At 43.5% G+C, this 26,680-nt stretch overlaps 1 protein-coding gene and 1 non-coding gene across 4 annotated transcripts in view; both read left to right on the forward strand.

Moving 5' to 3' along the window:
- B4GALNT3 (beta-1,4-N-acetyl-galactosaminyltransferase 3) overlaps window positions 1–26,680 on the forward strand; it is a 125,515-nt gene that overhangs the window by 17,613 nt on the left and 81,222 nt on the right. The window contains exon 1 of one of the 3 annotated variants that reach the window (XM_053251495.1): window positions 17,133–17,207. The exons of the other annotated variants lie outside the window; for them this stretch is intronic. Within the exon in view, the coding sequence (XP_053107470.1) occupies window positions 17,192–17,207 (16 nt within the window). The 5' untranslated portion in view covers window positions 17,133–17,191. Of the gene's footprint in view, window positions 1–17,132; window positions 17,208–26,680 lie in introns of those variants that run through there. 3 annotated transcript variants of the gene reach the window in all.
- Window positions 13,349–13,451, forward strand: LOC128328589 (U6 spliceosomal RNA). The gene has a single exon (XR_008309316.1). It is a non-coding gene; the product is annotated as a U6 spliceosomal RNA (small nuclear RNA).

A 26,680-nucleotide genomic window follows, 5' to 3' on the forward strand; every position in this document is an offset into this window, starting at 1 on the left:
CGGGATGAGAAAAACTGATAGCTGCTGAGCTCCTGAGGACATTTTTGCACCAGAGAAATCCCCCTTCTTCTACTGAATTAAAAACCCACTCTGAGAGGTTTGTAAAAAGTGAAATAAACAGAAAAATAAAACTTTTATTCAAAAGGATACAAAAATAGGTTGTCTCAATCTTCAGTAATAGGTTGCATTTAAGAATGCTTAAATGGTTAGAGTTTTTTTCAATTACTACAGACTTTTTCCATTTGGGGCTGTGTCAACTTTTAGAAACAGTTAAAAATACTTAACTGTGTCAACTTTTAGAAACAGTTAAATAGGTTGTCTTTATGCACACTAAAATGTTTACAGAGGCTTTCGCAACACCCTAGGTGTGTAGTGTTTCTTATTTAAATTATGCTGCATGTAAACAATAATAGAACAGTATCGGGAATATGTAAAAGCACACACATACAAATACAAGTTCCTAATGCACAGTCTGACTAAACAAACTGTTCCCTATGCTGAATTCTCTTTTCCTTGAACTCACCCAATTCCTGATGAGAATCAAGCTTCCTGCAATCCTTTCTTTTAAGGATCTACAGTTATTCCATGGGAGAAATCTCCATGCTGGCTTTAATCATGAGGGAGCAAAACTCCATTGCCCCTCACTATGCCTTTCTGCATGTGCTTCTCTTCAACAAAGACTGCCTTTCTTGTTCCCAGAATTCACAGCAACTGCTCTTTAGGTCCCACCCACCTGGTGTGAAAGAGAAGAAGAGGATGACCTGCAGCAAGGTGGATGGACTCAATTACAGCAGCAACGAATGCACCACTGAAAGATCTTAAAGGCCAGGTTGAAGACAGATAATCCTGGAGATAATCCATCTATGTGGTTGCTAAGAGTCGGCACCGACTTGATGGCACTTAATCAGTCGATCAATCAATCAATCAATCACCTGTTGTACTGATTGGCTGCCCTGGAGCTCACCAGCTTGTCAGTCAAAACAAGGGTTCACTCCCTGTTAACTCTTTAGTGGGAGGGGAGGCTGATCACTACAACGTGTATGGTCTCTGTCTTTGGCATTCATTTCCTTTTCATGTTAAGTGCCAAAGGCATGCACAAAGTTTACTCTAGTGATAAGGCATCATTTGGTTATAGCTGCTCAACTCTATCTGATGAAGATATTTCATATATTTAGGAGACCTTTGGTAGCAACAGAACTGTATTACCACTATACAATCAAAGACCATTTGCCAATGGTTTTCAAGAAATAGGAGACAATAGGCATACCAGTTGACATTCCATTTATGAAATGTATGCCCCCATCTCCCACATTTGACAAGCACTTCCAGAAACTTAAACTTCCAACTTTCGAAAACTACAAATGCAAAGTCGTGGTGGCCAGCCTTCTGTGCAGCAGAATGTCAGTGGTAGGAACCTGCTGGGGCTGCTGCGGAACATGAAAGGCAGGCCTGATGGGAAAGCCTGAGAGGGCAGCTGCCGAACCATTTAAAACTGTTTCTGGGCAGTCGTCAGCATAGCACTGCATAGCTGCTTCCAGGTGGTCATTCAGCCATTACTGCCATTACTGCCCGGAAGCAGATTTAAATTGTTCTGCAGCTACCCTCTCAGGCCACCCCATCATGTTCTGCAGTAGCCCCAGCAGGTCCCTTGGGCTGATGTTCTGCTCTGTGGAATGTGTGGTCAAGAAAAATAACTTGTTGATTATTTAATTTAATTTTTATTAAATTATTTAATTTTAAAATTATCAACATGAAACAACCGGAGGTGGGTGGGACGTGAAGATGCATAGAATGAGGGAAGTTAAAAACTACTGTTATCACAATAGTCCTCTGGAATCTTTTGAAACATATAACTTTTGCATTGTTTTTTAGAAAATAAGGCTCAGGCATGAGACTAAATATTTTGGAATATTGATCTTTTTGCAGACTAAGTAATCTTTTATTTGCAGGCAAACACTATAAAGTTTCAGGATAGTACCCTTCAACCCACATCGAAAAATATTTCAGGATTAAACTCCCCACCTCCTTTCAAGCTAGTCTAGCATATATTAAAGCAAATTTCTGACCCTTTAAATTGGAGAGATCCAAGTGTGCTCATCTGCACACTCAATTGTATCCAATAGCCCTGTGGTTCTGGGTGAATTCCGAATAACTCCTCGATAGTTAAATATGAATATAGTTCTATTAATGGCACTTGTAAGATAATCTTGTGTAGATAACAGCAAGATTTTCCTGCTCAGGCTGTATTCCCAGGGTAGTCCTGTGACTTATGACCCTTGAACATGATGAGAAATCCCATGACTCAGACTTGGCAGATCCATGCTTAGTATTGGAGCTACTTCACTTCTTGCATGCAGCTCAGATGAACAAGGAACATCTCTTCAGAGCTGTTACTTTGTCAAAGTCATGTTTCTTCATATATGCAAGTTTAGGCAGGAGTATGGCATGGAGGGCTGGCTTTCCTTCTTTCACTCAAATATTTAATGCTGGCAAGGATTGTCTGGGCATGTGAATGGGTGGGGATATATTTTTCATAGATGCTTGGTCTTTCTTTACTTCCTTCCTAGATGTTAATCATAGCTGAATTTCCAGCCCTTTGAATAAACAGCTGAGGTACTACAAAGTTAATTATTTTAGTGATGTACACAAGGCCTACAAAGAAATATCAGGAAATAAGAGGGGAACAAACAGTGGGACAGAGCAGAGCCCTGCTTTTTAACTTCCTAGAAGCTGCTGACATGCAGACGAACAAAGCAACAGAGAAGTGCTGCTACTGCTTTGCTGCAGACTAATGCAGCACTGCTGTTCATGCAGGAAGGGCTTATTTTTTATGATCTCCCCTTTCCCTGGAAGCACACCATGTGACCCCGAAGTAGGTCTCAGAGGGCTGTGTGACCGCCACCACCACCCCCGGAACATACTTCCAGGTTGCATGGGGTGCTTCTAAGGGAAGGGGAGACTGGTGAAAATCGACCCCCACTCCCCGCAAGCAAGCATACTCCATGTTACTTTGGAATGCTGCTGCCGCAGCAGCACCTACACAACACCAATGTGTTCACAAAGTGCTGGTACTTCATTCATCTGCATATCAGCCAGCATCTCTTTGGCCACTGTTGGAAAGGAGCTAGGCTAAATGGGCCTTTGGGTTGATCCAGCAGGGCTGTTCTTATGTTCTCTTATGAAAGACTCCTTCCTCTCAGGGAAAGGAAGAAAGGCCCTTATTTTAGTGAAAGTTCCTATAAGGAAGAACAGGTCTTTTCCAGAGGTGCAATTAGATAATTTGGACTCTGGACCTAATGGCTTACGGGGAGGGGCCTTGCAAGATCAGCATCCTCTCCCTATACACACACACACACTCTCTCTCACTCTCTCCCTGCCCACCCCAGAGTGCACAGGGCCCAGCTAAGAGCCACAGCCTCCCCGTATTTTGACAATTAAACCACTTCATGCTCTCTAAAAGTGTCCAACAGACACAGTCTCCTCCCCACTGTCAGGACCTGAGGTTGGACTGAGGTATTAGTGTTTAAATATATAGTTGTTAAAATAAGCAATGAAACTGTTCTCACAAGCAGCTAGTGAGGCTGTTCTCACAAGCAGTGGTTTTCATCAGCTTGGCTGCCCATGAAAACCACTGGGATCCACATGGATTCCGGTGCTGTGATGGCACCAAACCTGACTTTTGGGATCATGTGACTGTTGCTAGTGTCTATGTCTGACTCCAGTGGTGTCTGATCATGTGACTCCAGTGACTGTTGCTGGTGTCTATCTTGTGTTTCTCTTTAGATTGTGGGCCCTTTGGGGACAGGGATCCATCTTATTTGTTTGTTATTTCTCCGTGTAAATCGCCCTGAGCCATTTTTGGAAGAGCGATATAGAAATCGAATGAATGAATGAGTCTGGGCTCTGGGATCATGTGTCTGGGTTCCTGCTTGCAACCTGCAGTGACACAGAGATGGGCACCTAGAGCTCCCAGTCCCTGGAGGAATCCTCTAATGCACCACACTCATTGTGCGGTGCATTGTGGGATTCCTGTGGCCTCCTGAACCCCATGTTAGTTACTGCAGAAGCAGTCATGTGTGCGGTGGTGCAGTGTGGCTGGGGCCAGTCCAGGCTCATCTGCAGGGAAGGTAGGCTTAACCCTGCCTTCCCCCTCCCCACTCATATGATTGTGTGAAAGGTCCCAATGTGTTTCTAACACTAACTCTGGTATTGAGCCTGGGTGGTAATGTGGGGAGAAGTAAATAGATACAGTTGAAACAGTTTTAAATTTCCGAAGTAAAGAAAATAAGTTTATTCCTGTTTACGCCATCCCCAAAGCCCCTCCCTCAGCAATTCTCTTCAGAGGAGGTTCTTAAATTTAAATTCCTCTTGATTGACAGTGTTTACTAGCCAATACAACACCCACTAGTTTGCTTCACTGCTAAAAATCTGGAGCTCCTTTTTCTCTTGCATAAGATTTCTCCTGCAATCAGTACCCACACAGTTGAGAACCAGTGTGGTGTAGTGGTTAGAGTGTTACGATTAGCATTTGGGGACTTGCATTCAAATCTTTTCCCATTCAGTCATTAAGCTCACTGTGGAACTTTAGGTAAGACACACTCTCTGTCCTCCGGACCTGCCTCACAGGATTGTTGTGAGGATAAAAATGGGAAGGCAGAACATGTACACTACACTGAACAAGTTATGTGTCATAATAAAGGATATGTATATGTGTCAATGAGATATTTATGTTGACTTTTAGCCTCATGCACGCCAATCCTATGTATGTAAATTCAGAAGCAAATTCAACTAGGTTTTTTTTACACCTATCACAGCAGGAAGTAGCCCAGTTCAATCTGTTCTATGAACTACATTTTAGCAGAAAGCATATGTGACTATAGTGTATGTCAAACAGAAGGAAAAGCCACAATTTTTATATCAAATTAGGTCTACATATCCACCAGTCTGATTTCAATCAGGACAGCAGAATGGCATATATGGAGTTACCACAATTTCTTAGGAGTTAAAGATAAGCAAGCATTTCAAGGCCAAGGGTGCTTTTAAAAGGAGTTTCCTGTTATCTGATTTGCAAAGCCTTAATAGGAATAAAGTATATTTTAAAAGATAAAAGAGATGGAGGATGCTTAATGTTCATTTTAGCAATTTGTGAAGTTACTTTCAGGAAGTTGGGAGTATTTAGCTCCTCTACAAGCTAATAAAAAGACAATATGTAAATTATTTATATATGAGCTACTGTTACATACACAAAGCAAAATAAAATAGTCAGTAAATATTGTAAAGAGAAACATGGTGGGATAGAGAACCATTTTCTTATATATTTTGCTATGTAAGCCTTTATGAGAACTTAGCTGCTAAAAAGCATTATAAAAATATTATATTAATATAAAGCAAAGACATAAGAAAAACAGACACAAACCAGATTAAGGCTATAAGCAGTTTAGTATCTTCAAACCCAACAGCTAGCACATGGTAAACCAAAAGGCAAGGGGGAAACCAAAAACAGAAGCTGATCTTATTATTTATAAAGCTTTTAATAAGGTTTGTAGTGACTTCTTTCCTCACAAGAAGGTATACTGTTGGGGTGGGGAGGGTATTTCTTACAGGTTTGTACTAGAATAGTTTTGGCTTACACGGCATCTTGTTATATTGCTTTGAAAATAATTTTTTTCAAGTTTAAAAATTCTCTCTCACACACAACACACACACACATATAAACACTACAGTTCCAAAATGGGGTGGGAGGTAGGTGGGGAAGAAACAAACACACTGGCTTTCAACTGCACACACACAGTTCATACAGGGGGAGGACAGAAACACAGTGACTTAAGCAAGGGAAACAAATCACACAGAGAGAGACACAGATAGGTTTTCTGTTTACTTTCCTTGACAAGCCCAGCAGTCAGCTTCCTTGCTCTGCATGTGCATTCAAATGCTGAGTGGGGGAGGAACACAAGAGATGGAACTCCAGGGCCAGGAGAGCCAATTGGTCTGCTGCTGCTGCTTGTGCTGAGAAGGCAGGGTGGGCAGCAGGAAGGGAAGGGGATTAACCCTTCTCTCCTCTTTCTCCACTTTGGCAGAGGCAGCAGGTGAAATGAGGCAGCGTGGCAGCAGCAGCCATGCCCAGTAAATGGAGAGGAATGCCTCCTTTTCAGTCGGTCTGCTGCTGGGGCGGGGGGAAGAAAACCATCCCCAGAGCCTTGTCCCTGCTGAGGGCAAATTGCAGCTGGTGGATGCTGCCACCCACCACCACTTGCCTCCCACCATCCAAGACTTGGGGTCAGGAGTTCTGGGCGGCAGGGGGCACCGTGGAGTGTGCGGGATGCCAACGCCACCTGGACCTGCACTCCAAAGTCTGGTAAAAATGGCACCACTGGTCTTTCTCAGACTCTTGTTAGAAGTTGGGCTGAAATGACACAAGTCATGCTCTTGCATGCATCCATCCCTACACTTGTATTTTCGAACCAAAATAATCCCTACCAGTTTACTGTTTCTACCCACCAAGCTGGGAAGGGGATGCAAGTTTGAGCAGAAAAACAGCTGGGGGTGAAAGGGTTAAGCAGCCGCCCCCTGTCACTACTTCCAACACCTGTGATTCTCTGCTCAAGATTGCAGTCTCCCAAGGCTGGTTTCTTGTTTGTTTTTAAGGTGGGGGCGGGGAAGATGCACACAACTGCCTGTTGTGTAGTTTCAGCCAGAATCCGAGCCACATGCAGCCCAATTTCAAAAACTTGTTAAAAACTAACTGTGGTTCACATTAGCATTGGTGAAGTCGTAATGATAGGAACATAGGAAGCTGCCATATACCGAGTCAGACCATAGGTCCATCTCGCTCAGTATTGTTTACACAGACTAGCAGCAGCTTCTCCAAGGTTGCAGGCAGGAATCTCTCTCAGCCCTGTCTTGGAGATGTCAGGGAAGGAACTTGGAACCTATATGCTCTTCCCAGAGTGGCTCCATCCCCTGAGGGGAATATTTTACATTGCTCACATGTCTAGTCTCCCTTTCATATACAACCAGGGCAGACCCTGCTTAGCTAAGGGGACAAGTCATGCTTGCTACCACAAGTAAATGCCAAAAAGTGGAGTGCAGGAAGAATTTGTGCTGGGGGAGAGTGAGCCTGTGAGGGCTTTTCTGGTTCCTGAACCATGATCAAAAGTATAGGAAACATTATTGAACTGAACCTGTATGTCTAGGCAAAGATAGGCAATGTCAAGTAGGCATGTATGCCCGCAGTTTTGTGCAGCCAGTGGACCTTTTATAATATTATATCACTCTAGATCTCACAGTGGTGTTGATATTTGCTCCTCACGCTCTTTAGTGCCAGGTTTATATTGATATTTGAAGTGAACTCACCACACACACAAATCTGTGTTTTATTTTTTTTAAACCAAAATCAGCATACCAGCTTTCTTTTGCTGCTGTCCAAGCTTGGAAAGGGTCCAGTCTGGTCTAGACTTTTAGATGATACTACAGCACAAGACACACTTATGATAGAAAGTAACAGTAAGCTGCATTTTTATTATTATTTATTTCTAGCATTCACATTCCACCTTTCTGTAATGATCCTCAAAGCACTTTGAGTTTAACTGATCCAATTGAAGGATGAGGTGTGATGTAAATGAACACATTGTAATTTGTTCACTCATGGACTTCCAACCATGTCTTTCATTTTCAGACTATGCTTTGTAATTGTAGACAACAACCATGTATGAAATCACTAACTGGAAAAGCTGGTGAACTCTCTGTCTGGTGGGCAACATACCAAATTCCATGCTGGCAGGTAGCAGGCCAGCTTAAAGGCTTGGATCCTGTCAACCTGATGCAATACTGTGTGCTTTGGCATTCTTTTGGGACTCTTGTTTCCTGCCCAGATGCAACACTGCAGAAATGGGGCAAAATGGTTTGTACATCTGGGAAGCTTTGTGAAATTCCATTAACTAGGTTTTTTTGTTGTTGTTGTTTTTGCTATAGTGGAGTTCCAGAATGGTATTCAGGTTTTTAAAAGTTTGCCGAAAAAATGGAGCAGGTGTGGTTGTGAAAACAAAACAAAACATGAAGGCACAGGTTACAACTGTGAAAAAGATGAGGTCATTGATGTGGTGGTAGACCACAAGAATGATTTCTTCAAGGACAAAATCTTGAGAGCCTTACACATTCTTATATTTAAGAAGAAGAAAAGGTCAAAATGGTACTCTTCGCTGTTCCCTCTAAGGCATGTGCATGTGCTCACAAATTTTCTGATGTCCACTCAGTTAATTTTAGATCCCGCTCAGGTCGAATTATGAAGGCCCCACTCTGCATGCATGTGCACACACAGTGCCTTGATACTGCCACCCAGAACAAAACTTATTCTGCACAAACATGAAAAAAATTAGAGGGATCACTGATACCCTTCCTCCCACTCAGTTTTTAAATGACACATAGCAATGTAGGTTGGAGGCCAGCATATAGCACACTCCACTTACACTTTGCAGGCTTTCAATCCTCTGTTGTTAATCAGGCATTACACACACACATACACACTCACACGAGCCCAGATTGTTGATTACCTTTTTGTGTCTGCTGCTTTTTAGTATAAAGGGATGGGGCTCTACAAATCAGATGCTCAACGGTAGAACATCTGCTTTGTATGCAACAGGTTCCAGGATCAATCTCTGTCATCTCCAAATAGGGCTGGGAGATAGTCCTGCCTGAAACCTTAGAGAGCTGCTGACAGTCAGTGTAGAAATACTGAACTAGATGGGCCAATGGTCTGACCTGGCATAAAGCAGCTTCCTATGTTCCTATGGCTATGATAACTAGATTATATATAGAAGCATTTTGATGCATAGAATATAAATAATTTCACCAAAAATTATTTAGAGGTTATTACCTTTAAAGCCCTGAACGGCTTAGGCCTGGGTTATCTTAGAGAATGCCTTCTTCTGCATGATCCTCACTGCATGTTAAGGTCATCTGAGGAGGTCCATCTCCAGTTACCACCGGTTTGTCTGGTGGCGACTCAGAGGCAGGCCTTCTCTGTAGCTGCCCCGGAGCTGTGAAATGTGCTCCCGGCAGAAATCTGTAATCTGAATTCATTGCTGGCCTTCAGGAGAGCCCTTAAAATCTATCTGTTTGGCCTGGCCTTCCAGGGTTTTTAATTTGTTGTAAATTGTTTTTAACTGCTGTAAGTGTTTGGCCTGATTCTCCAGGGTTTTTAACTGTTTAAATGTTTTAACTGTTAATTAGTTTTATGCTGTTTTTGTCATTTATACTGCTAATTGATTTTAATTGTTTTAATTTTGATGTAAACTGCCCTGAGCCGTTTTGGAAAGGCGGTTTATAAATTGCATAAATAAATAAATTAATTAATTAATAATAAAACTAAGCAATAATATTGGGCAAACGTATGTCAAATTTCAAAAACATTGTAGGCAAAATGTAATTCAAATGGGATGGTTGCACCAAGTTATCGTAGTGTTGTAAACAGAGTCTTAAATTGTGATATTTTAAAGGGATCCAGTATGGACTCCAGTACGGAATAGCAAGAAGCAAAGCTTCTGTGTAGCAAACCTTTTTTCCATAACCCCCTCAGAAGTGCACCATGACATCTCACTTAGTTTACTTAAAAGAGAGCAATGCAGCCACATAATCATGTGTGAGGTTGGCCAACCATCTTGGCAGACTGAATCCATCAGTTGCACTGTCTGAAGCTCATCTGCATCCACTGGGACAGGTAGATCAACTTACGTCAGGCGCAGAACTGTGTGCAGCCACGGCCCCGCTTGCTCCGCTCCCCATGTCTGATGTCAGACACGGGGGGCATGGTCTGGCTCCCGAACGGAGCCCCATGGCTCCATTCGGGAGTTGGGAGTCAGGCTGACGCTGTGTTCACAGCGCTGGCCATTTAACTCCCGAAGGGGCCACGCAGTCCCTTTGGGAGTTAGGCTGAGGCTAGGGCTGCGTTCACAGAAAAGCCGGGAGTGGCTCTTCCCTGCCTTAAAGTCCCTGCCCGCGCTGCAAACGCAGTGGCCATTTAACTCCCGAACGGGGGCGCGTGGTCCCCACTCGAGAGCTAAACCAGCAACCCTGCGTCTGACGTCAGATGCTGGGGACGTGTCAGGGCCACGAGGCATGGCCCCTGATTGAGCACAGCCCAGGTTCTTTGAACCTGTTCGCCCAATGGTGGCTCCACCCCTGACTTATGTAGTACTGAACGGGGACTTCTTCTTTTCAGACATTTCGTTTTTGGATGTATACTTAAAAAGCATATCAAACATGACAAATGCATGTATTGTACAGATACATTATAAGCCACCTAATGGCGCAATGGGGAAATGACTTGCCTAGCAAGCCAGAGGTTGCCGTTTGAATCCCCGCTGGTATGTTTCCCAGACTATGAGAAGCACCTAAATCGGGCAGCAACGATATCGGGAAATGCCGAAAGGCATCCTCTCATACTGCATGGGAGATGGCTATGGTAAACCCCTCCTGTATTCTACCAAAGAAAACCAGAGGGCTCTCTGATCGCCAGGAGTCGACACCGACTCGACGATTCAACTTTACCTTTACAGATACATTCATCAAGGAGCTTCTGGGTTTACTTGTGCCTCCCTATTGGACACACACTTAAAGGAAAACTTAGGTTTGTTGTTGCGTAATGTGTGAAACAGAGTTGGGGCTGCTCCAAGAAAAGAGAACACAACTTTGCTTCCTTCCTTTGTGGCCATGGCTGTGGGTTTATATTTAGCTGGCAGTGTGTGGCCTTGCGGGTTGCTTAAAGAAAGAATCTCCCTTGAACGTTACCTCACTCTGCCCAGCTTCCCAGAGCATTTAAGCTGCCTGGATGGAGAGCTGGGTGATAAATTTAGACGAGATATTTCTTGCCAAGAGTTACATGTTTGACCCAGCCAGGGCTGGCAAGACGGAAAGGGAGAAAGACATTTGCTTTCCTCTTGGAGAGCCCAAAATTGCTGTTGCTGTTATTTGTTCTGTTTCTATACTGCCCTTCCAAAAATGGCTTAGGGCATTTACACAGAGATATAATAAATGAGATGGTTCCCTGTCCCCAAAGTGCTCACAATCTAAAATGAAGCACAAGATAGACACCAGCAACAGTCACTGGAGGTACTGTGCTGGGGGTGGATAGGGCCAGTTACTCTCTAAATAAAGAGAATCACCACGTTCCAAGGTGCCTCTTTGCCAAGTTAGTAGGGGGATTTCTCATGGACATGAAGAGCCCCATAGGAAAACACTGGCAATAGACTGCTGCGATGGCTGTCTTGTGCTTATAGCGGAATAGCCAAACTATATCTGTCCTGCATACCATGGAGTAAATGCCTTATCCATTGAGCTCTTCACTATGCAAGGGGCAGCTGATGCATTTATGTATGGAATGCTTTTAGGGCTTTCCTAAAAGAAACCTGACACAGGAGTAAAGGCCTGCAAAAGCTTTCTTGAACTTCCAATCATTTGAGAATGGGGGATGGAATTCAAAGAATCCCAGCATCTTAGATAACTTCTTATCAAAATAAATACCTGTCATTGCTCCCCACTGGCTAATAGGAATTTGTGAGGTGGGATTTCAGGTAGTCAAATGGCATATGAAAAAGGGTTGGTCCTCTCCCCCAGCACCATCGACCAAATATAAGTTGCCCTCCTTATGTCTACTTTTAAGTCTTAAAATTTTTGGATTTCTTGCATAATGTGTAGTTTAGCCCTTTGTGTGCATATAATAATAATGATGATATAATAATAAATTAATTTTCAGTTATAACTGGGAATACTTGTTTCAGTTTTTGTTCCTGGATTTCTTCCATTTTCCTCCTCCCTCTTCTATAACTTTGTGTGTCTTTCCATGCTATATATAAGGCCTGCCCAATGATGCCAAATATAGCCTACCAGCCATGAGTTGTGGCCTGCCAGGTGATGGCAATTCCCTTCCCCTAATTTTTGGGTTCCCAAGCAGGCAACAAAACTAGCAGGTTTATCCAGTTCATATTTAAAGCGAATTCCATTGACAAGCAACCTTGAATAAACATACATGCTTTCATTCTTGCCCTAAATAACAGATTACCAAAGGTTTTTGCTGTCTCTGATATTTTGCTACCCAAAATAATCCCTTTCTTTTGTTAGAAAGCACACCACATAGTCCTTTATACCAGAACCAGGCCTGCTGCTGGCCACTAGTTAAAGGGTGTGGTCCACCAGTCGGAGCACAGGAATTAGAGCCAAGAGCCCCAAAGTTTTATATTTGGTTTGGCCAGTAGTATGCTGTGGGATTTAAAAGGAGGCCAGTTTACCTCACTCTGGCTCAGCAAGTTCTTGCTAAGCTTGTAAAAAAATGTGTGTGTTTATTCATTATTGAAAGATGCTGTGTTCTAATTTTTGCCTAAAAATATGAATGCTGCACAAATAAGAAGAAGCAGGAGTGTTTAGTGGTGTGTGTCCCAAAGAGATTCAGTGTTAAACATTAGAAGACAAACTTTCCAAGGATCTGTAAGACCCTAACATTCTTAGTAGTCTCTGGTCCTTAAATTTCAGTGGCTGAGAAATTGCTCAAATATACAACATGTTGTCTGGAAAATCCAGTCATACAAGTTGCCAGTTGTATGGCCTTCCCAAGTCTTCAGTCATAAAACTTGCAATAAAATAATGAGAATCTCAGTTTTCTTTTTTCAAAGGTATGATTGTATCCTTCATAGTCGCAATGGAAAACTTTAAAAATTGACTTCAGCATGTGCCAGAAAGATACTTACAACCTCCAAATAAAGATGCCAGTGTGGACAGTGAGTAGCAGGAACAGCAGAATGCTAGTATCCTGCTTTTGGGACCTGAAAAATTCAAGTAGACTGATAAGTCAGACACAACATTTCTCAAAAGTACGTCTCTTCTCAAAAACCATTCCTAAAGCATTTCCATGGAGGCAAACTTTGTGTGATTTGGTCCTAAGAGAAGTATGTACAGATTTGTTTCTCCACTAAACATCCATCCATCTGTCTGATCAGATAATGACATCTCCTTCCTAGAGGCAGCACTGTGTAATTTTCATTTTAATTAACTAGGGAAAATCCTTTCATTTACTTGCCAGAGACCAAGGGAGGAACCGTTAGGGTATTTATAACATGAAAAGACAGAGGGAAGAAATGTCGCCACTGTCTGTCTCAGACGTGCTAATCTAAAACCATGAATCAAACTCCTACAAATATCACAAAATAGATTTTAATGTAATGATTTTTAAAAAAAAGACGTTCCAATTGTTCTATGTGGTTGAAATTCAAATCAGTTTTCTAGTGGTTGGGATTACACCATAGGGAAGTGGCTTCTCTCAGCCTGTGTGCGTGTGCATTTGTAATGCAGGCTTTAATCTGTGATGATCGCTTCGGCAGCACATATACTAACATTGGAATGATAGAGAGAATTAGCATGGCCCTTGTGCAAAGATGACACACAAATTTGTGAAGCGGTCCTTTGCCCCCCCCCTTCTTTTTTGCCCCCTCTCCCTCCGAAGGTGCAAACTAAGTTAAAGATATATTGGGCTGATTTTGAAGTAAATAAGTTAGTATTTATTCAGTGGCATTTGTTCTTTTAGGGGAGATTGTAATGCTGGGATTAGTTTAAATGATGAATTGCTTTATGCTAGATATAATATGTATACCCCAATTGGAGAGGAAAGTTTATTACTATAGAAGCGGACATCTAAGGATAAGGTTTGTAATTATGCGGGGCTCTGTCATGTCCAATTATGTTATAAATTTGATTTTTTTTTTAAACCCAGAATGGGACAGTTGAAGGTGATATGGTTAATTTACTTCTTGGGGAGTCAGGACAACAGATTGTTTTTCTGTTTCTAGGAATTTAAAAACATAAGAACAACCCTGCTAGATCAGGCCCATCTGGTCCAGCATCCTGTTTCACACAGTGGCCCAACAGCTGCCAGTGGAAGCCCACAGACAGGAGCTGAGGGGATGCCCTGCTGTTATTCCCCGGCAACTGGTACTCAGAGGCATCCTGCCTTTGAGGCTGGAGGTGGCCTATAGCCCTCAGACTAGTAGCCGTTAATAGATCTCTCTTACGTGAAGTTATCCAAACCCCTCTTAAAGCCATCCAGGTTGTTGGCTGTGACCACATTTTGTGGCAGAGAATTCCGAAAGTTGATTATTTATTGATTGATTTGATTTGATTTGTATACCACCCTTCCAAAATGGCACACAATTATGCGTTGTGTGAATAAGTACTTCTGTTTGTTGGTCCTAAATTTCCTGGCAATCAATGTCATGGGATGACCCCTGGTTCTAGTGTTATGTGAGAGGGAGAAGAATTTCTCTCTATCCACTTTTGTGGGGGCTGCGGGAGGGGTGGATACATAATACAATGCAAAACAATATTTAAAACATTTTTTTAAAAATCAATTACAATCAGATCAACATTTTAAAAAAAATATTTTTTTTTAATGCTTACGGATTTATGGATTACGGGCAGGCGACCCATCAGTGTCAGCGTTGTTACTGAAATATAAAAATTTTCTCCAGAACAAACAAAAACCTGTAAGAGAGAGTCTTGTTATTGAATTATCCAGGTGGCCAAGTTGAAGAACTCTGCCAAATTTTGGCATTCGGTAAGAAGGTGTCTTAATTTTAAAAGGAGTGGTATGGTCTTCCAGGTTTCTCCCGCTGCATGGGAAGCTTATTTCCATCAGCATTTTATGGTGGACATGCAGCAGGTTCGTCAGATTACACCTGATAATATTAATATTGATCTTCTGCCGGAATGGCCCCCATTCACCTTGGTGAGATTTCGGATCTAATATCACAGCAAAAGTCTGGGAAGGCTCCTGGAGGTGACATTTTACCTATACAACTAATTAAATCTAATATCAATTGGTGGGTGCCAGCCCTGGAAGTTTTACCTAATGATTGAGGCCTTGCCATTGTAAGCAAGCTGGTGTAGTGGTTAGAGTGCTGGACTAGGACCGGGGAGACCAGAGTTCAAATCCCCATTCAGCCATAAAAATAAAAAAAAAACCTAGCTGGGTGCCTCTTGGCCAGTCACTTCTCACTCAGCCTAACCTACTTCACAGGGTTGTTGTGAAAGAGAAACTCAAGTATGTAGTACACCGCTCTGGGCTCCTTGGAGGAAGAGCGGGATATAAATGTAAAAATAATAATAATAAAATAATTAAAACTAATAATAATATTCTAGGCACTTGTATCTGAAACTGTCAGGTTGGATGGATTTGGAAAATATTATTGCAGACAAACAATAATGTTTGTCAGGATTTAGAGCCGGATTTAGAGCCAGTCGAACTATAATGGACCAAGGACTAGTCTTTCAACACTTAGTAAATAAGTATGCTGGTGAATCAAGAGGAGTTTTATACACTACATTTATTGATTTTTAGAGCTGCCTTTGATCATATATCAAGAGAACGACTATGGATGAAATTGGTCACCACTTCTATAGACCGCCGTTGATTTCTCCTTATTTGGACACTCTATGAGAGTACCTATCTTAGTGTATGCTGTGACCTGTGAGAACTAACAGATATTAAGTTTCATTCTCCCAAAATAATGGATGGATATTAGAGTATTTAGGTGATATTACCATGTTTTATTGCATTTCTATTGTATGTTTATAACTACTTTTGGTCTGAACGCTGAATGTAATAAAATGACTGACTGATTAATTTGTGCAATTGTGCAAAGTAAGGAAGGAAAATATGAAAATAGCATGGTTAGAATAGCAAATACATCTCTTTCTTTTGCATTTTACAGTTTCTCATAATGGTCATTGTTTGGAGAAAATGTGTGCATTATTCCCAAACAGAGCAGAAAACCTTACAAAGACAATAGTCCATTTGCAGCGTTTCTGTCCACAGGTATTTTATGTCCCAGAAATTGAATAGAGAAATCTAACTGTTCAGCATCCATGTGGATTCATATGAAGCGCTAGTCTGTGTTATCAACCCCACCTCCCCCCATTTCTTTTATTATATTTCCTGTTCATTAGTTTATGTTTGAGTTGCGTGTGGTACGATTTGTTTGCATGAAAAATGACCATGAATAAAAAGAGAAAAGTAGTAGCAACTGTGTGGCTGTGTATACAAAAATGTAATATTGGTAGGAAGCTTCTCTGTCCTTGTGTTTTGCTTACCTTGTCCAACAAACATACAGATCTAGCTGGTGTCGTTCTTTAATTCAAATATCACAGTAGACTTGCACACTTAAAGTGAAACACAAAGTCCACTCACTTGATCAGCCTTTTTTATTGAATGGTCAATAATGTTATCTGCTGAGTAACTGCAATAAAAATCTGCCTTGAAAGTAAACATACAGGAAGAACCACTGTTTCTTTGTGAATGTCCTACAGAAAGTACCCATTATACTATGCCATCTTGCTCTGTATCAAGCATATACTCAACAGGATGTTGTAACCAAGTTTAGAAGGTGATTCTCGTGACCACCAAAAAGCAGCCTAAGGGAGCCTAGCCTGCTTTTTGGCAGTCGGGTGCTGCCACAGGAGCTGCATAGCTCCTGGCAGCAAACCCCGCTAATTTCCCCTCCCCTTAGCCCAGGTTAGCAGAGCGAGTGCTCCGCTAACCCGGGTTTTTTGGTCATATGTTGCCTCCGCACTGCGGCAACACACAAGGAGACTCCCGAGCTTGGATGTCTCTCCAGCATGCCCCACGGCCCCCAATCCCTGCACCCCTTGCCAGCTTCCACTCTCCCCACAAACCCTCTAGAGGCGAGTCTCACTGATCATGAGACTCGCCTCTAGATTATTTATTACATTTATATGCTGCCACTCAACACATCGAGGCTGTTCTCACAAGCAGCCAAGACCAGGCTAGGGCAGCTAAGCCTGGGTTTGGCTGCTGGCGGGAACTACCAGGAGCTGATTGGCTCCCGGTGGCATCTTGGCAGCAAACCCAGCTAAGAAGCTGGGTTCTTAAACAAGGTTAAGAGAGCGAGTGCTCCCTTAACCCATTCAATTGATCGTGTGTCAGCACCGGCTGCTTTCAGCCAGCACTGAAACACAAATGGGCACCCGCCCATTGCTGGAGGATCCCCACAATGCATCACACACTTGCACAGTGCATTGTGGGATTTCCAGGAGCTGAGATGAGTCGTCCCGACCCCTGCACCTCCACGCGGCCCATGGCAGCTGTCGACCATTTGGGTGCACAATTTGCGTGCCCAGCTACTCCACGTTGATGCTCTGCAGGAAAGGTGAGCTTCTGTTGCCTTCCCTGCCATCTGCCCTCCAAGCCCTCTCACTCAGTTGTAAGGAAGGTTCATCCTGCGGTGGTTTACAACAGTGCACGCTGGTACATTTCCAAATGATGCACATTTCCAAACAATGTATTTGTGTTATTCACATGTTACAATTTTAGATGTTCAGTTAAAATTAGGTGTACAGTTAAAACAAAGATAGGAACAGGTCCTAAGTGTGCCAAGAACTGGTTCCTGTGTGTTTACATAACATGAACAGTAGATATCTGAACAGCTTTCAAAATTATTGCTAAATGCACAATTCTGAATTTGAAATTCTAATATAACCATGCTTAGCCTCATTACCTCTAGGCAAATTAACTTTCTTTAAATCTCAGATTTGTACAAAGGCAGTGTTTTTGTAACCCATGAAAATCCTTCCTGGATTATTTTTAAGTTATCAGCAATGTAAGTATAGCCACTTTGACCTCAAAGGTTGAACCACGGAGCTTTCAAGGATTTGATTTTGGTTTCTGTAAATGCCAGGAACCACTTAATCTTCACTAAACTGTTATGCATCAGCAAAAAGCTTTTTGAGGTGTAGCTTGCTGGTTATTTGAAATATAGAGCAGGCTGGGCCAAGTGCTTGGGGAAAAGAAGAAGGGAACAGCTTGGGTGGGGCACTGACTTTGCTGTTGTTGCCTCTGCCCCACCTTTCTACAGGTGTGTGTCATCTTTGGGACTGCTGTGCTGCTGCTATACAGAGCAGGCTGGGCCAAGGCCGCGAGCCTCTTGGCGTGAGCCAAAGGGCGAGAGCACAAGGGCTCTCGTCCTTGTGGCTCTCAGCCATGGGCGAGCTGCCTGGGGCCTCAGAAGACCTTCCTCGTTTTGCCATCAAGAAGCCAACATGAGAGTTCATCTGTATTAATCCTGGACCTCGTTTTTATTTAATGGAGGAGCTGTGGTTGGTCAGGCTGGGGGGATGTGTCTGGGAGAGCAGCAAAGTGGGGGTGGTGTGGGGGCAGCAATATCACAGGTAGAGGGCAGAGGGAGGTATGGTGGTGGGAGTTGAGCAGGCTGTTACAGGGGGAATCGGTCCAGGCAATTGAGGCCTGTTCCTTTTTCCAGCTCCTCTCCCAACCCTGTGGCCCCAGGGATCTCTGAGAACACTCCCTCAAGGATTAGGGTGCTGCTGTTGGATGCCAAGTCAGTCAACACTAAAATATCTCTCATCCACGATTTAATTGTGGATGAACATGCTGACCTGGTATGTGTGATGGAGACCTGGTTGAATGAGCTGGGCGGGGTTGGTCTCTCTCAGCTCTGTCTTCCAGGTTTCCTGATCTTGCAGCAGCCCCGCCTGGAGGGTCAAGGAGGGGGCGTTGCAGTCATCTATCAAGAGATCTTTCCCATTTCCAGGTGCCCAGTCAGGCAATCTCAGAATTTCGAGTGTCTGTCCTTGATGGTAGGCCTCCGAGATAGGCTGGGGATTCTGCTGGTGTACCGACCACCCTGCTGCACTTCAGTCTCCCTACCTGAGCTGGCGGGGGTGGTCTTGGAAGTAGCCTTGGGTTCCCCCAAGCTTATTGTTTTGGGGGATTTGAATGTCTATGCTGAGGCTCCCCAGGAGATGCCGCTCAGGATTTCATGGCCTCCATAGCAACCATGGGCCTGTCTCACTTTACCTTTACCTTTTACTTCAGGATGCATGCGGGAATCGGGTTTTTGAATGTTTTTTAGCATCCCCCTTTCAAGTTTGAGACTAAAATGTGGGAGACCATATATGTCACCCGGAGTTCCTTAGAAGAACAGTGGGATACAAATGTAAGAAATAAATGTCAAAGTAATTATTTCTTTGTTTCTCGGTTGTTGACTGCAGGGGGTTCTCAGACATGTGTTGGACTACAACACATGTTGGACTACAACATCCATCACCAACAGTGGTTTTTTCGGCTGTGGGTGATGGGAGCTGTAGTCCAGCAACAGAGGGCACACATTTGAAAATCTCTATTGTAATGAATTATGCTCCCTGTGGGGATCAATCATGGATGGTATTTCCCTTCTAAGTTACTTTCCCCCACCCTACTAGAACAAAGCAGTTTTTATTCTAAGTTTGTGTCAGATGTTTGGACAGGGATGCAGTTTCAGTGTTTGCCCTGGGCGCTCCCCCCCCCCCCCGTTGATTTACCTCTGCAGGCTGTTGACACGGTTGCTCCTAAACGCTCTCTCTGGCTTGGTGGAGCCCGTTCGGCTCATTGGTTTTCCTCGGAGTTTAGTGCGATGAAATCACTCGGGCGACAGCTGGAACGACGCTGGAGTAAGAGTCGTGACGGATCCGACCGAACATGGGCTAGATCCCATTTTAGGGACTACTCTGTGGCGGTGGGGGTGGTGAAGAAATGCTTTTCTCCGCTTCCATGGCATCTGCTCAATGTAGACCAGTGGAGCTGTTTTGTGTAGCAAAGACATCGCTGCACACATCCCCCCAGGTAATGGGGAGGAATTACAGCGCGCTGTGATCAGTTTGCGTGTCACTTTGCAGATAAAGTCTCTTGCATCCGTGCAGATTTGGACTCTAGAGTTTTGGCAGTTCCGGCAGATGTGCCTCTGGTACCATCTGGTCCTATTGTGTTGGATTCCTTTCAGTTGAAGCAACCTGAGGATGTGAACAAGATCCTGGGCAGTGTGTGGGTGACACTGTGTGCTCTTGACCGTTGCCCTTCATGGCTAATAAAAGCTGCCAGGGAGGATACAGGTAGATGGTTGGAGGTGATTATTAATGCTTCATTAAGGGAGGGCAGGATACCATTATGCCTCAAGGAGGCGGTGGTAAGATCATTATTTTAAAAAGCCCTCCCTTGATCCCTCCAACCCGGACAACTATAGACCGGTCTCTAACCTGCCCTTCATGGGCAAGGTGATAGAGCATGTGGTGGCGTCCCAGCTGCAGAGGGTCTTGGATGATACGGATTATCTGGACCCTTTTCAATCTGGCTTCCGCCCCGGATATGGGACTGAAACTGACTTGGTCACTCTAGTGGATGACCTATGCCGGGAACTAGACAGGGAGAGTACATCCCTGTTGGTTCTGCTGGACCTCTCGGCGGCGTTCGATACCATCAACCATAGTATCCTTCTGGACCACCTCTTGAGTATGGAAATTGGAGGTGCTGTGTTGGAGTGGTTCCGATCCTTTCTTGGGAGGAGGGTCCAGAAAGTGGTGCTGGGGGACTACTGCTCGCCTCCGTGGCCATTGGCCTGTGGAGTCCCGCAGGGTTCAGTCTTGTCCCACATGCTGTTTAACATCTACGTGAAACTGCTGGGAGAGGTCATCCGGGGACTTGGACTGAGTTGTCAGCAATATGCAGCTGACACTCAGCTCTATCTCTCCTTGTCACCTGATCCTAGGGAGGCAGTGGATATCCTGGAATGGGGGCTGTGGGCTGTGATGGGCCCCCGGTCTGGTCCCTAGTCACAATCCATGAAATAAAATGTTTAATTGCACAGCTGAAGAGAGGGAAATCTCCTGGTTATGATTATATCCCCCCTGATCTCTTGCTGTCTAATACAGACTGGTGGGCCCCTATTTTGGCAGAACTATTTACATATATAGATCAAACGGCTCACATCCCTGAAGACTGGGGTCTTGCCATTGTTGTCCCAATACACAAAAAAGGAATGCGGGACTACCCCGGCAATTATAGACCGATAAGTTTGCTCAGCGTAATAAGTAAATTGTATGCAAAGCATTTATGTATCAAGCTGTGTGAGTGGATGGATCAGGAGGGCATTATAGAACCGGAACAGGCAGGGTTTACTGCTGGTAGGTCAGTAATGGATCACTGCATCGTATTACAACACTTAGTAGAAAGATATGTGCATAAGAGGAAAACACCCCTCTATGCAGCCTTCATCAACTTCCGAATGGCTTTTGACTCTATATCTAGAGGAATTCTCTGGGCCAAGTTATCTAAAACTTCAATTGACAAAAGACTATTGTTACTAATATATAAACTATATGAGAACTCAACCCTCTGTATACGGCTTAATTCTACGGGTCAACTTTCAAGGAAGATACCCATAAATAGGGGAGTTAGACAGGGTTGTATCCTAGCTCCCTTCCTATTCAACTTTTATGTGAACAGTTTAATCCAGCAGCTGCAAGGTTCAGACATACATGCACCTAAACTGGCAGACAAACATCTGCCTATACTCATGTATGCCAATGACGCTGTAATTCTGTCACAAACTAGAATAGGTTTAAAAAGAGCTTTGGGTGTTTTAGTAAGCCATTGCAAGAAGGAACAATTAGTAATAAACTATTCTAAGACAAAAATTCTTCACTTTAGTTCTAAACATCAGAATTTTAACTGGTCAATTGAAGATCACAATGTAGACCAAGTAAAGCAAATAAAATACCTTGGGATAGTGTTTCAATTCAACGGCTATAAAACGGGCCATATTAGATACGGCCAAACGCAATATTATAGCCATTCTAAAATTCTTCTGGTCCCAAGGAGGGAACTACATTCCTGCTGCCATTAAACTTTATAAGGCCAAAGTGATTCCCCAACTCCTTTACGGGACACAATTGGGACCGTATACCAACTTTAAAGATTTGGAAAAAATTCAAACCAGTTTTTTAAGAACTATATTTGGCCTTACCAATGCCGTTATTTTATTTTTACGTGTAATTATTATTAATCAAAAGCTGCTAGCCATTTATGTGTAACTGACTTTCTATTAACATTTTTCCTTTTAACTATGTAAAGATGTTTATTTCTTTTCTGGTCAAAGACTGTAAATAAAGTATGATGATGTGATGGGTTGGATGTGGGCTAATAAACTGAAATTGAATCCAGACAAGATGGAGGTAATGTTGGTCAATAGGAGAGCCAATCGGGATGAGGAGATTTTTACTGGTGCACTCCCCTTGAAGGAGGAGCAAGTACGCAGCTTGGGGGTATTACTGGACTCGGCTCTGCTTTTGGAAGCTCAGGTGGAGGCGGTGGCCAGGGGTGCCTTTACACGGTTTTGGCTAGTGCGCCAGCTGCGTCCCTTTCTCGAGAAGGCAGATCTGGCCACAGTTACCCATGCCTTAGTTACGTCACGGCTGGATTACTGTAATACACTCTGTGTGGGGCTGCGCTTGAAGAACATCTGGAAACTGCAGCTAGTGCAAAATGCGGCAGCTAGGGTTTCATTTGGAGCTGCCCGGTGGGAACACACCTACCCATTTTGAAAGAGCTGCACTGGCTACCAGTTTATTTCCAGGTCCAATTCAAGGTGCTGGTTTTGACCTTTAAAGCCCTTAATGGTTTGGGCCCGGGATACCTGAGAGACTGCCTGCTCCCAAGGGTTGCTGCCCGCTTGACGAAGTCATCTGAGGGAGCTCTGCTCCAGGTGCCAACAGTGAGGCTTGGTTATCGTGCACATGATGTATTGGGGTAGCCTTGACCCAATAGGGGAGGTTCGTTCCTGGGCAGATGGAGTCCAATAATCAGCCCAGACGAGAGGACTTACAATCAAAACTTTATTTACTCTTAAGTAGTAATCAGGTCAGGGTCAGGGCCTTCTCTGTTGCTGCCCCCAGACTCTGGAATGCTCTCCCAGTGGCTATCTGCTCCTCAGTCTCCATCATAGCTTTTAGAAAGCCTGTTAAATCTTGGCTTTTTACTCAGGCTTTCATATGATTGTCTCTGCTGCTACTTCTTTGTATTTTGTACTGTTTTTATGCTTGTGTTCTAAATTTTTAATCAAATTTGTTTTATATTTTTTAGTTTAATATTTTAATTGTGTCATTTTTATAATTTTGTTTTTAATTCTGTGTAAACCGCCTTGGGATTGTTTTAATGAAAGGCAGCATATAAATTTAACAATACATACATACATACATACAGGGAACAACCTTTTTCAGTTGCCCATTTAGCATGGTAGATATATTTTGCAAGCATGCTCCCAACTGGCTTTATCTCGCAGGGAAATGCAAAGCATTAGCTACTCTACTTTGGGAAAGATGCAGAATTCAAATGCCTTTCTAACTGGCATGCGCATGCCTTTGCTGCGAGTTTCAGCAGCAGCATCATAACCTTTTTTCATCTGCAGCAGCTAGTTGGCAGGGTTGTCATTTCAACCAGTTTGGGAAATTAATTTGTAGTTTAATCAAGTCTGATAGTAATAATGAAAACTTAGAGACAGGTCACACTGCTGAATTTCCCTAAAATAATAATGCCTCAAGTCAGAGCTGTGCTCCACTGCCCTGCTTGGAGTCACTACATTTTAGAAGTAGACAGGCCTATACTATCGGTTTCTGAGCAACATAACTGGGATATGCTATTTGTGTGTAATGGTTGCAGCCAGCCATAAGTAGGTGCTAGGTTTTGTGTTTGTTTTTGCAAAGCGCCAAAATGGAAGCTACCCACTCCAGTTACAGAGTAGAGTGTAGCATTTAGTTGCTGCAGTTATTTCAAGAACATTAATGGAGATTGTTGTACAATCTAAACTAAATAGGTTTATTGGTGAAGTACATTTTGCATAGGAAAGACCCAGTCCTATCTATCAGCTACATAATGAATAGGTAGGGGGAGAGAGATATGTTTCCATCTACTCTGTAAGAGGAAAGGAAGAGAACTGACTCATCACAGGGAGTACCTGAGGAGTCAAGGCAGGGGTTATAGAGTAGAGGCAAGCAGGGACAGGCAGGGAGACCCTCACTGACTACCTCTACTCCCAATGCCCCTAGTGTTCATTAGGATAGTCAGTGCATAATGGCGATGCACTGGAACTCCATCTCCAACAGTAGGGTGGGTACCATTCTTAGGAATACAGAAAATATGTTTCTCAATAATTCAATTAGTGGGTTGTTCTGCCGAGGCAACAGGATGTACATATAGGTGGCTCTCATCTGCAGTCTGGGCACCTGAAGTTTTGTCTATCCGCAGTCAGGCCATGTAAACCCAACCTCATTATCTGCAGTTCTAAAAATAGTTAAAATTTGCCCATCTGCAGCTCCTTAGAGGTCATTTCTGGTACAATTTTGCTGAACAGAGCCATTTTGTGGCTCTTTCTTCAACCCCCCTCCCATGATTTTTAGTGGGAAATCAGCATAACTGGGAGTTGGGGGTGCCGTTGCTGGACAGCTGGAGACCTGGAGAGCATGGCATGATACTTTATTGCTCTTATTTCTGTAGGAGAAGATAGCAGTTCAACCCCTCAGGGGCGTAACTACCATTAGGCAGGGGGAGGCAGTCGTCTCGGGGCCCCCACTGACTTGAGGGGCCCCCCAGAGACACCTCACATGACTCCCCAGTGCCCCCTGCCCAGCCCCAAGACCCTTCAGCCACTTGCCCTGTTTGCCCTCTCTCCTGCTTGTCCTCCTGGTCGGCAATCAAAGCAGCAGGCAAGCTGCTTTTCTCCCCGCCTCTCAGCTGATCGGCGGGTGGGCGGGGCTTCCAGGAAGGCCTCCGTGTAGGCCTCAGTGAAGCCTGAATTCGAGTAGGCTGGCAAGCCCCAGGAAGAAGGCTGGCAGTCAGAGTGGCCACTACAGTTCTCTGCAGCAGACCCTCTTCCCAGGCCAGACAGCTCAGCCTTTGCCAGGTAGAATGTGAATTCCTTTATGTGGTTACACCCCCCACCCCCTACAGGTAGGGATCTGCTTGCCATAGGGCTTTGATGGGGGGTGGGGAGACTGAGAAGTCTCTGAATATTTAATTTAAAAGTGATTGGAAAATTTGCTGGCTTAAAAAAACCCTCTAAAAAGTCCTATAAGTGGCTTGTTTCATGGCAGGAAATTACAAAAACTTCTGGAACAAATTTATTTATGTATTAATTAATTAATTAATTAATTAATACACTTATGTTCAAGTTGTTTTGCAACCCAGGTCTGAGTGCGAACTGAGACATGAGTGAGAACTGTGACACATGTGTTGTGCTTTTATATTTTTCCCCCTTAGGGTAAATCTGGCCAACATGTGAATGCAGCACCTCCATTCTAGAGGAGATGTGTGTTAAAGGGCTTTAAAAGCCTCTTGTGAAAAACCTCCTGGAATCAAACTTTACTGAATTTGTTCAGAATTCTGAGAAAACAAACATAGGCTCACCCTGCATGGTTGAAAGTCTCCTTTGCTAATCTGCAGCAAGGGGCCCATTTTAATAATTAGTGTTTCTAGTGTGTTCTAGGCCTTAAAAGTAGCACAAATATATAGTATTCAATGTATATCACTATATATTGTGAAGTGTGTGTGTGTGTATTCAGTGAAATGTATTTCTTGGCAGCATACTTATTTTGAAATATCAGACTTAAATCCTTGGAAGCCTGGGGTGTGTGGAGGCCCTGGACTTTGGGGGAGGCATTTTAAAATCTCTTCTCAGGGCTCACTCCAACCTTGCTACGCCTCTGAGCGCATTCAGCTCCGCTCTTAGAGCTGTACTTCGAAAACTGAGCACAATGCAGAGAGCTTCATGATTGAGAGGGAGCTGCATCTGCTGTCCACAGAGCCACCACCGGGTATTACTTGCTGGCAGACTGGAAGTCGCTTAGATGAACTTCAAGCTCAAATCCTTGGTTTTGCAAATACACCATATGAAAAAGGAATTTTTGACTTGGAAACAGTTGTGCCTGAAAGGTATCCATTTGAGCCTCCAAAGATGCGCTTCCTGACTCCTTTTAAAAAAGGTTTTACTCCCATATAATTCTTCTCTTCTCATTTGCTCAATTTTGTACATCTGTTTTTTGTATGTTTTGAATGAGAACAGAAATGTGAGAATAAAAGCCCCCTGCTTACTGGGCAAAGAGGCACCTTTTTCTCTTTGTAAACCGCCCTGAGCCATTTTTGGAAGGGCGGTATAGAAATTGAATAATAATAATAATTATTATTATTATTATTATTAAAAAAATTCTCGGGGGGGCATTTAAGAATCTTGTCTCAGGGCCCACTCCAACCTAGTTACGCCCCTGCAACCCCTATTAGCAGAGTAAAACCAGTATATAGAGAACTCAGTCAAACAAGAGGTCTGGAAGCGTTTGTCTGAAGAAACAAGGATTTATTCAGAAGTAACAAACAAAATAGGAAAGCCTGCAGCCTATTCTCCCTGAGCTTATGGTTGAAGGGAGAGAATGACTGACCAACAACTATCTCTGGGAAAGACTACTGAGAGACTAACTCTCGGAGAACAAAGAAGGGAGGTGTCTTGCATTCTCTCTATGCGCCTAAATTCCCTAGTGGTCATTAGGTGATATTGCTGCTGAGAGCAGATGTCCCAGCTCCAACCATTTCTGCTGCCTCACCACTTTTAAAGCCTTTTTTTTTTTAACCTCCAGGCACCTAACCCCCACCCCAGTTCCCATTCACTCAAGGAACGGAACCCCCGTGGATAATGAGACCTACCTGTATGCCCTCTTTTGTCTCCCATTCAGAGTCATGGCAAGAGGAGGGCTGCATTTGTCCTCAGTGACGTTGTTACCTAGCCCAACCTGACTGGCTACGTGGCGC

The sequence above is a fragment of the Hemicordylus capensis genome, chromosome 5, assembly GCF_027244095.1.
Source record: "Hemicordylus capensis ecotype Gifberg chromosome 5, rHemCap1.1.pri, whole genome shotgun sequence".
NCBI lineage: Eukaryota > Metazoa > Chordata > Lepidosauria > Squamata > Cordylidae > Hemicordylus > Hemicordylus capensis.